The 11,423-nt window shown below is 40.2% G+C and overlaps 1 protein-coding gene across 2 annotated transcripts; it reads left to right on the forward strand.

Moving 5' to 3' along the window:
* The first annotated feature begins 8,494 nt into the window (after positions 1 to 8,494).
* LOC103712791 (transcription factor bHLH71) lies at positions 8,495 to 11,216 on the forward strand. 2 transcript variants are annotated; one of them, XM_039123505.3, is made up of 5 exons: positions 8,527 to 8,786; positions 8,910 to 9,021; positions 9,299 to 9,943; positions 10,029 to 10,511; positions 10,619 to 11,216. In XM_039123505.3, exons 2-5 carry the CDS (start codon positions 8,989 to 8,991, stop codon positions 10,703 to 10,705), a joined length of 1,248 nt encoding a protein of 415 aa, XP_038979433.3. In that variant the 5' UTR covers positions 8,527 to 8,786; positions 8,910 to 8,988; the 3' UTR covers positions 10,706 to 11,216. The 2 variants fall into 2 exon arrangements, with proteins under 2 accessions (XP_026662619.3, XP_038979433.3); XM_026806818.4 differs by having other exon boundaries at positions 8,495 to 9,021.
* The last annotated feature ends 207 nt before the right edge of the window (positions 11,217 to 11,423 follow it).

The following is an 11,423-nucleotide window of genomic DNA, read 5'->3' on the forward strand; positions in this document are numbered from 1 at the left end:
CTCGTCACGGAATGCTGCTGCCCATCTGACCACCGAATAGCCCTTGGGTACCGCCCGCAGGCCATGTACTTTTTTTTTTTCTTCTTATTTCTTTCTCTCTCTTTATTTTTTTATTTTTTTATTTTTTTTTAGCCCACGATTTATATACTTTTCATATGAATATATTCAAAAAAAAAATACCATACATCACATAGTATGCTAGGCGGCTCTCTTTTTTCGATCTATAGGCTTTTTTCAGAATTAATCGACCACATACGAAATCATCCAGTCCACAACTTTATTAATTTTTTTTAAATATTTTCAGCTTGAAACTCAACATCATCTTTCGTCATGATCCGAATATTTTGAAATAGAAGATAGCGCTCGTCTATTCTATTAATGCCTTCAATCACGGTGACCAAATTACTCCTTAGAAGGGCCGCTCTTGGTGAGCAAATCACATCATACCAGGGCGATTCATTAATTGAGATGCGGCTCCCCGTCCTCATCATGAGCAGAGGAGCGTCCCAAGGCCATGTGCGCTTGTGGGCGCAGCTCCTCTTAGTCGTAACCTACGGTCCAGCGAAGCAGAAGGTGAAGGCTCTTATCACAAATAACAATAAAAATATATAATAAAATAAAATAACAGGAGGTAAAAATTAATGACTCTAATTACTGCAAGAAAGAGGAGGGCTTGTTTCTTATTTAGATGAGGTACCGCTGCTCTAGAGAATAAAAGCAGCAAAAAACCAATGAAGACAGACAAATCCAAATTTTACTAGGCTGGTGGTAGATATTTATACGCCAGTAAGTAAGTCATGCTTGACTCAGCTTCTGAACCGAACTAGCTTCAGAGTTAAAATTTAGATTTGGATCTTAACACATTCGCATTGTCAACATGTTAGGTCACATTTTTTATTAGGACTCGTCAAGCTATGCTGGATGGGTTCCATACCTTTCAACTCAAACCACTGGAACACCAATGACATTTTCATCAATCATAATGTAAGGAAGTTATGCATTATGTATGCTAGAGTCTTTTGCATATACTATGCATATACTAGGAGCATGCTTTTTTATTTTTCTTTTAATCATTGGGTCCGCGCAAGGAGAGAAAGTGGCATGGCGGAGGCATTTATAATTTTCTTTTTTTCTCTCATGTATTATATGGTATAGCTGGAAAAATTAATACGATGGAAGCTTACAGAAGTGCGAGATTTTGGATTTTTCTAATAACATGCAGCCCCCAACTTCAAGCTTTAGTGCCATTTGGTTGAAGCCATTCTTAAAGCCTTTCTTATTGTATATTAGTAGATATTAGCAGATGGTGGATATGGAGAAGGCTCTAATGCATCAAATTGACTATGCTAGACTCAAAATTTTCTAAATGATTTGCATTACTTGGTACAAGGTGATGCTTGGGAAGTATTTGAGACGACTTTGTTACTTTTATGCCTCAATTTTCTTTTCTTGTATGGAGCATCTGACCTCTTTCATCCTACTTACAATAAATAAACAAATACATAACTATGACTATTTGGTAGGTAACGTATTGTACTAACATTTCTGCTATTCATGTAAATCAGATAATATTTAATCTTTATATCAACTAGGAAATAAGATTATTCAGTGATAATAATTTAACAAAAAACTGTTATTCTTCCTTTATTGACCATTATTTGTATTATAATAATAAATAATGATTATCATAATAGTATTTTATATGAAAATAATTTAAAAGTAAACATTTCCTCAGAAATAACAGCTGTTAGGGTAGCATTTTCTAGGAGAATAAGGAGAGCATAAGATATAGAATAAGTTTTATGCACATAGAATTTTGGAAGACACATATTAAAAGGAAATAATGTAGAATCAAGCTTGCTTATGATAAGTATAATTATTTTAGTGGAAAATTATTATAAACCATGCCTAGCACAAGAATGTCTTTTGCATCAACCTTATTATTTTCATGTGGATAAATAAAAAGGCCTTTAATTTGTATTACACCCTAGCTATAAATATTGCTTATTACGTATTATCCTTCAAAAATGACCACTGCATATATAACTCTGAAATTTCTTTGCAAAATTTGCAACGATGCACAAAATAATATTTAGTTTATATTGTAAAAAGCTATATTTTTGCATAATTTTTGAGGAGCGGTGATATAAAGGGTAATAAAGTAGTTTTCCAAAAAAAAAAAAGGGAGATAACTTCAAAAATATGCATGCAAAAAAGTAGTTTTAAAGAATAAATGCCTAAAAAAAAAATTGTAGGGATGCATGCAAAAAGTCCTAAAATGGCTTTTCTTCAAAGATTAATATAATATTTGCAGTCAATAAATAAACTTAAGACGTAACTACTTCGATAGATATAATGTTATTTCTATTTTTTTCTGCAGCCCATAATTATTTAAAACAACTAATAAATATTTTTGAAGCCGAAGTATTGCATCACCCGAGGCCGAACCTCGCATCGAAGGCCATGGAAGCAAAAAAAACGCAGAAAAGACACAGTCCGGATCCTCTCCGGTCCGCGCCGTTGAAAAGAAGAAGGCAGGTTTAATTGTTCCATCGAAGTCAGCTGACAGCCTTCCAAGCTGTTGGACCGTCGGATTCCTGTCAGATGCTTTCCGTAAGGAGGACGGAATCCTGCAAGGTCAAACTTCCGGACAGCTTCAGCTAAAAAAAGGTACGCTTGTACCCACCATCCCACAGCCAAGGGGACAGCTTAGAAATGAGTAGTTATTACTTCTTTTTTCTCCTTTTTTTTTTTTCTTTTCCCCTCGAGGAAACACGCTCCTCTTCCGGACAAAAATCATACGAGGAGACTTGTCCATCTTTTCACCTCCCTTCTCCCATCACACACAAATTTATCTTTCAACGGAGAGGATGATGGTAGTAAAACCCGTCCGCCATAAGTGAGCTGGGTACCACCAAGATAGTAGTCTGATGGTAAGGAGGCGATAATTCCGTTCTAGTTGTCCGAGTTCGAAACGCACGGACGTCGATTAAATTAGGGGATTGAATGCCCCACGTTCGGCTAGCTTGTTAGCGATTATGCTTTCCTTCCACTTGTACCAAGATGGCACTAGGGTGACATACCCATACGTGAGGCGGTGAACCCAGTGGGGTGAGCCCACGGATCGGAGAAGGCACGCGAAACCTGCGACCTGTATCGAACATTTCCTAGTGGAAGGGGGGCCCAGTAATGGGGCTGCTACGTGGGTGTGCTGGTCCCTCCCCTCCCCTCCTATTATTTACCAAAAATAAGTGAGCTGGGTTGAATGTAATAGACATAGTTCTTGAACCCGAGCAACATTTTATTAGAGACAGTAAAAAAATTAAAAATATTATAAATAAATTTATATTATTTTATTAGCTTAAATTTTTGGAACAAATGGTGATTTCAACCTAGTATCAGAGCAGAGATGCGGAATTTAAACCCTGTCTCCGCACTTTTTGACTCCATTATTAAAAATTTCGCATGTTGGGATTATTCATTAAAAAAAAATGGCCCACATGTGAGAAGGACTGTAAAAGAATATAAAATATATAAATAAATCCACTTCATTCTATTAGCTTGAGCTTTTGAAGTAAGTGGTGATTTCAACAGAGACAATGATGAAACTTAATAAATTTTTTAAGAACGTTTGTTCTATTCTCTACTGAAAGTATTAATTTTGGTAGCAGATTTTATTGGAGAGATCGAAGATGTCCGATCATCCGCTTCTAGATGACATTCGAAGGTTACTGAGAAAGTGCGATGCCTACCAGGTTATGCATATATTCCGAAAGATGAATCGAACTGCTGATTGCATCGCCTCTTTTACTACTCACTATTCTGAAAATATTTTTGGACCCATTTTATATATGTTCCTCCATCTCTGTGTAGTATTTTGTTTCTTCACTCTAATGGCAATGCTCACGTAAGACTAGTGTGAGCTGCCGGTATTAAAAAAAAAAATAGTTTATAATGATAATTAAAAATTGCCATGAATAGATCGTACTTATTATCTCACCAAATATAATTGAATGATGTGGTGAAGTTTTTTTTTTTTTCCCTTCCTTTCTAGTTGCGTTGCCAAACAAAAAAAAATTCGTGCATGACAATATTCATTGCTTTGAAATTTATAACAAGGTAAATAGGTGTACGCCGTAGAGTTCATTCCATCACCTTTCGCGCGTTTTACCGCGACGCTTTACCGCAGTTTTGGAGGGCGGTAAAAGATATGGCCGGAGCGCACCGAGGACAGGCAGGCCTCGGGAATATGTATTCCGCGGTCAAAAGGAGGACAACTACGATCGACTGAAAAGAAGGACAAGGAAGCAGGACGCAGAGAGGAACGGAGAACGAGGGGATGGAGAGCGTACGTGTTGCTCGTCTATCTAGTTCATTTCAAAGTTAAAAAGCCCAAGGGAGAGCTGTCCAAAATTTTGCATACATCCCTCGAACCAAATGATCCTTCTCCTGCGAATGTTTACCAGCTTCTTCCAAGATTCCCTGTCCATGTGCAATCTTATGCGATTCTTAGAGTATGACTTCTCACGACAACTTGCTAATCAAAATCAATGTATTCTTAAGAGCCATGCACAAGGAACCATGGCTATAAAATGTAAAAGGTATATTGGACAAGGTGCATTAATTGTCACATCTCGCCTCGGAGGGACCGTGTCTTAAAAGGTGCATCTATAACTGTTTCGATTTGAATAATTTATTTCAAATAGGTCTTCTTTCCCTTTCCCGAGACCAAGACTATGTTATATGGGTGAAACAGATATTAATGAAATATTTTCCAAACATAGCACATGTTTCTCTCTCTCATAAGTCGTCTTGTCCATGTATCTCCATCTGACATACGTGGCAATTTGATTGAACTGATTAATGGCCACCGATATTTTGAATAAAACAGTTATGCTTGATAGATAATTTACGACTCTTCAAAAGACCATATCTAAATATTCTCGGTTTACTTATGATTAAAAGCCATATGAACAAAAACGCCATCATTTACTTATGAGAAACAGATTTTTATCATATCTAAATATTCTCGGTTTTTCTGGCTCTAAGCTGCCCAATAAATTAAAATGGACTCTTATCTGCTGTGGGCACTCTAAATCCATCCAAGTTCAATCTATGGGATCCCCCTCCTGCATGTCCCTATATCTTCCACCTGGGCATTGTCCATGCGCGCACGACTCTCCATGGGTGGCACTTTGTGAGGCCACAATCCTTTTAAGATAAAGATACGATGATTCTCTGTACTAGCGCTGACGTACCACAACGGGCAAGACTGGATAGCAGACCAAGTGAGGCCTTTTGGTAGGGCTTGCGTCACATCCAGTTTATCTCAAAAAAAAAAAAAAAAAGAAAAACTTAGAGGCTAAACATGTATATAGAAAGACCAATAAAACTGTAGATTGAATAGCTTCATTTGTGATTGACCATTCTACTATTCTAGAGAAGCTATGGAGTTAGAGACATTTGTTGTATTTTGACTTTTTTAAACGTATTCATACTAAACGTGTATAAGTCATCCGTTGAAAAAAAAACAAGAAGAAGAAGAAACAAATATAAACGGTTAAAACTAAAAGGTTGATAGAATGAAATTTTCCTTCCCATATTGTTGGATCCTTCCGATTTCATCACAAAATATCTTGAGATATGTGCTTGAGCTAGACAGAATGAAATTTTTTTCCCCATCTAAAGATGGTAATTTATGATCTAACCATCAATCCGACCCATGAACGATCCACTTTAAGCAGATTTAGGTTTGACATGGATATATTTGAGTTATAAACAGATCAACCTGTTTAGACCTATTTATTCAACGGGTTGGGTTCAGGTTTAGACTGTTAATCCGGTCAATTCATTTTGACCTGTTTAATAATTAGGTCAGATCATTACCCGACCGATTTAACCTATTTAAATCGGATCCCTAGGCTTCTCCTCTTGCTCAGTTTTGTGAGTTCATACCAGGATCCAGGGAAAGGCTTTTTGCTCACCCCGCGAAACATGTTTAACTTTTTAAAACCTACTTAATTTGTTTCTGACCTATTTAACCTGGCCCGCTTAACTTGTTTAACCTATTTTAATTCATTTAATATGTTAAAAATTGTTAACCTAATTTTATTCGTTTAATAAATAGATTATGTTGGTCGGATGGAGTTATTTGTTTAATAAACAGGTTGAATTCGGATCAAAAATTTGGATCTGTTTAGTAAACAGATTGGCTTCGAGTTGATGAATTTTTGATTTGATCTCCATTCAGTCCGACTCATCTTAGACTCGACCCGATTTGATTGCCGCCCCTATAATCCCATCCCATCACGGAATGCTTTCAGGTTTGTTCTTGCTTCCCTACAGCTATTTGATTCCGTCTGGAAAAAAATACAGAACGTTCAAATGTTTTGAGCTATGTGCTGGCTTTCCATGTAAAGCCGTTTGAGTCTGTTTGGAAAAAAAACAAAGAAAAGAAATGTAAATCGTTCGGAATCTTTTGAGATATATAAATCGTGGAAAGAAGGGAATGCAATGGAAGGAGGCACGAAAGTCACAAATAAACCTACATATTTTTACCAGCTGGTCTCATAAACCTACAATATCATTATAGAATATAATCCGAATGGTTAGAAACTTTTTGGAATATTTTAGTACAGTTTATCAGGACAAAAATCTATAGGTACCAAATCAGTCATTTTCTTTTGGTAGTTGAAATATGAAGTAATAGAAAGAGAACTACCTGAATTGAATCTTGAGGACCGGAACACTGCCTTCCAAACCTTTGTGTGACCACATCAAGCGGACCGTCCCTAAATTATGCTTCTCATTGTGAGTTCGCTTTCTACTTCTGAGAATGTCAAATGAGCTTGTCATTGACGAGTAGCTACTTTTGGGGTAGAAATTATGTAATCAATCGCTGGTTGAGCCAGGCTTGAAATTTACCAAAATTTATGTTTTTTTTTTCTTTTTTAAAGAAAGAGGGCCAAAGGGGAGGTTTTTGTTTCAATGGAGCTTGAATATTTTTATTAATAGATAATATATATTTTTATTAGTTCAATTATTATTATAAGCAAGTAGTTAGATAAGCTTTTTCATAAAGATTAATAGAATACGTTATGATGCCTAAGTCTAAATAGATCTCATATCTTAGAGATAATCCTAAACCTAAACCCAAGACTATAAACTGAGCAAGTCATTTGTCAGATCACTCATTCATAACTAGAACTAGGCTTTGGAGACCTCAAGTTGTCATCAATCTATTAAACGTATTATTTTTGAACATGGGTGTTGGATGGTCATTTTTTGTAACAGGGTTTTGACTCGGCTACAATATAAGTTGAATTGGAACACTCCGTGCATTGTTTTAGCTGAACTTTTTTTTTTTTCTTTTAGCAATATTCAAAATTGAAGTCTAGATCTCTCAACAATAGGTTCTAAATCTTATGTGCCTAGTTTAAATTCTTTTGTTACAAGACATGATAGCATGGAAGAATATATTTCAAGCTTTGCAGGTTTCTTATGCATACCGAGAGGTTAATCGGGCTGCTGATTACTCAGCAAATAAAGCCCGGATTGCTGACTTTGTCATTCAATTGGATGACCAAGTCCATCCAGAGTTTGTTACCCTTGAATCGATGATGCTGAAACTGAGCATGTATATCTTTATGATTAATATCTATAAAGGTGAAATAGGGACTCTTGCATTTCCAGATCAATTTTATTGTCCTTGGGGCAAGATGAAATATTGGGAGGATCTTATTTGTGCCTTTCACTTGATTAGCTATGAGTTCCCAATTGTTCACATTTACATCCTGTCATGGCACTTGCATAGTTCCTTCTATCTTGCTAAAAGAAATGTAAAAAAGTTTTAAAGGCTAATGATGTCTAACATAGTTGTTGGAGTCTGTTCGTGGGAGACAATGGATATGCAAGTCTACTAGAGCTTACCTCTCTAGAAAATTTAGAGCGGATCGTAAAAAATTAATTGATATATTTATATCTTATAGTTGTCTTTTGGTTTGTTATATTCATTAAACTTTCAGCTATATAGTTTCTTGTTCTACTTCAATATATATATATATATATATAATTCTGCGAGTGCACAAGCGGAAAAAGGGTCATACTGGGGATTACGAGTATCGATGTCTTCCCTCTCAACGCATGTATATATACTTGTTAGTATTCCATAATTGCTCGTTTCCTCTTTATCCTTCTTGCAGGGATTCAGAAACTTTTCTCGCCCACCAGAAATTTTCTTATACTTGTAATCTCTCTCCTATAATTAAAAAAGCGAGGGAGAAGCGGTGTAGAGGAGGGGTGGGAGTCCCCACGGCTGCTTGCCGCCACTTCGGGACAAATCTGCCATCCAGCAATAATGCATGGGAGCTTGCAAACCAGGCAGGGCCACAATCCCCAGATCCGGACCCCCATCCCTAAACCCTAACGCAAAGGTCCCCCCCCCCCCCCCCCCCCCAATGCTCTTATCTCACCCACTCCTCCTACTCCCCGGTCCATATATTGCCTTCATATTATGATACTCAACACTACTTCCCAAGATGCTAAAGCATATATCTTTAGCTGCAAGCCTTTACCTACCTTTCTCATTTATCACCACACTCATCACTTTTTATAGTTTCTATCACCTCCTCATCTCTTTCCTTCCTCTAATTCCTGCTTCTTTTTCCTCCTCTCCTTCCCCCTCTTATACGGCCATAGCACTATATTGTTTCACAACGCAGGCGTAGAAGGGGGGCAAAGCACAGAAGAAGAAGAAAACAAAAGAAGAAGTAGGGAAGGAGCGGAGAGTAATGAGCTCTAGTTCCTTTCTCTCTCTGCAGCCTGTCTTTGCCTCCATATTTATTGCTCCGTGCGGGTGTTGAGGGGATTTAATAAGCCTCCCTTTTTTATTTGATTGTGAAAGAGAACAGGTGGTTGAGTGCGGAGTTTTAAAAGGTACTTCACACAGCTGGTAGGAGCAGGAGTGCTCAATTATCCCCACCACCTCCAATGGAGAGGCTCCAAGGGCCCATTAACCCCTTTGTAAGTGCACTTCTTAATAAGTTCCCTCTCTTTCTGGAGATTTCATTCAATGCGGTACAAGTGGTATATAGAAAAATTCTAGGTAGGAGAAGAACAGGATAAACCTTGTTTCTTCTTCTTTGTTATGTATTCCTTTTGCACTTAATTCCGCCTTTCCTCTTGGGTGGCGAGTGTAAGCTGCTATTTTTAAGGAAATCCGTTTTCTAGTCAAATCTCTTGCTCAATTCGGTCCAGTTTAACTTTTTTTTTTGGGTTAATTTCATAAAAAATAATGAAGTTGGCTGGAGAGGGGAGGAGCTCGGAGTGCTTGGAACTGGAAGTCTGGAGCCCGAGTTCTGGTCCTGAGACGAGCTACGGCAGCTTAATTCCAGACCATTACGGCCACATGCCCTTCCTCCAGCTGCTCCAAAGCGCAATGCAAGTGGAGGAGGAGACGGAAGAAGAGGAAGAGCAGCAACTCCACTTCCAAGTCGTCCAGCAACAGCAGCAGCACCACCACCACCAGCAAGAGCTCTTGGCCTCCTTCCCACCGGAAGCCAACTTCCAGCTCCTCCTCCGCCTCCAGAGCCACCAAGATAAGAAATGGACGGCCGAGATCGACTCCGTCCGTGCCGCGCAGCAGCTGGAGAGCTGCGTCACCCACGCCTCCGAGTCCCAGTCCGACGCCAGAGGAGCCGAGGGCCACGAACCCGACCACCACGGCCAACTCTCCGCTGGAACCACCAGATCTCCGGCGGCGGCGGGGACGAGGGAGCGGAAGAAGAGGAAGCGATTGCGGGCGGCGGCGGCCTCGACGAAGAGCACGGAGGAGGCGGAGAGCCAGCGGATGACCCACATCGCCGTTGAGCGCAACCGCCGGCGACTCATGAACGACCACCTCGCCGCCCTCCGCGCCGTCATGCCCTCCTCCTTCGTCCAACGCGTACGCTCTCTCTCTCTCTCTCTCTTCCATCTCCTTCCAATTCCATCCACGTTTCCTCATTTGACGACGTCGTGTTTGGCCCCAGGGAGACCAGGCCTCCATCATCGGTGGGGCCATCGACTTCATCAAGGAGCTCGAGCAGCTCCTCCTCTCCATCCACGCCGAGAAGCGGCGGCGCACGTCCGCCGTCGTGTCCTCCACATGCACCGCCATCCGGAGAACCAGCAGCGAGGAGGACGCGTGCCCCGTGGCGTCGGCGCCGGCCTCGCTGGAGGGCTTCTTCATCTCCCCTCAGTACACGAGCTACTCGCAGTCCCAACAGCAGCGCCGGCGGGTCAAGGAGGAGGAGGACGGCGAGGAGTCGCCGGAGGCGGTGGCGGAGGAGGTAGGGGTGGACGTGGAGGCGACGGTGGTGCAGGGACACGTGAATCTGAAGGTGGCGGGGCGGCAACGGGAGGGGCAGCTGGTGCGGGCCATCGCCGCCTTGGAGGAGCTCCGCCTCTCCGTCCTCCACCTCAACATCACCTCCCTCGACCCCTCCTCTATCCTCTACTCCCTTAACCTCAAAGTTAGTACTAAAAAAAAAGTCTTCCATTATTAGTCTTAAAAACTAAATGCTTTCTTCTAAGCACCAACTCTAAGATATTTTGTCCGGTAATTAAAACGAGCAAACAGATGGAGGAGGGGTGCAAGCTTGGATCCGCGGACGAGATAGCCACGGCGGTGCACCAGATATTCGGCTACATCAACTCCTGCCGATGACGCTGGGTCTTGTCATGATTTCAGAGAGATGACATGGGCCAAGAAAGGCAGTCCAAAGCTATGCTATTATGCTGATGCTGCACCGTGGAAGGGGAGAGTGGGGGGTTACAGCAAGGGAGCAGCGGGGGCAGCAGCTTTTTCCTTCTCTCCGGAGACCAGAGAAGTGAGAGAATTTCTTGCTGTTTGGTTCCATCTTTCGAGCTTTCAGTCCCTCTACTTTTGGCTTTTCTTTTCTTTTTGTTCTCTCTCTCTCTCTCTCTCTCTTGGAAGGAAAGGATGCGCCTTTTGAGATCGCTGGCGTTGAATTGCTTCGTTCATGATTGCAGATGATGCTCGAGGCTAGCCTTCTATGTGTTATTCTAATGTGTTTGGTTCCCTTTTTTTTCGGTCTTGTGTTTGGCTCCATGGATAAAGCGGCTGTATGAGTTGCCCATGATGAGAGGTTCCTGACCGTTTGTTAAAATTCCGTTTTAGCCATTGATTTATTTATGGAATGGTGGACTTCCGGCAATTGGGCTGAAACAAGATATTCACAATTATTTTATTTATAATTCATATAAATTAGATTTTAGATATATAAATATAAATCTGAATATAAATTGGATAACTAAATTTTACGGATATAAAGTTAAAAGAAATTACTAAAGGTAAGGAAAATCAACTTAGTAGTTTGTTCATATAGTTATTTATTCTTCTTGATTATTATATAAAATTAAAT

This window comes from Phoenix dactylifera, chromosome 3, assembly GCF_051530095.1.
Source record: "Phoenix dactylifera cultivar Ajwa chromosome 3, Ajwa_hap1_PhDact_Kaust_v1.1, whole genome shotgun sequence".
NCBI lineage: Eukaryota > Viridiplantae > Streptophyta > Magnoliopsida > Arecales > Arecaceae > Phoenix > Phoenix dactylifera.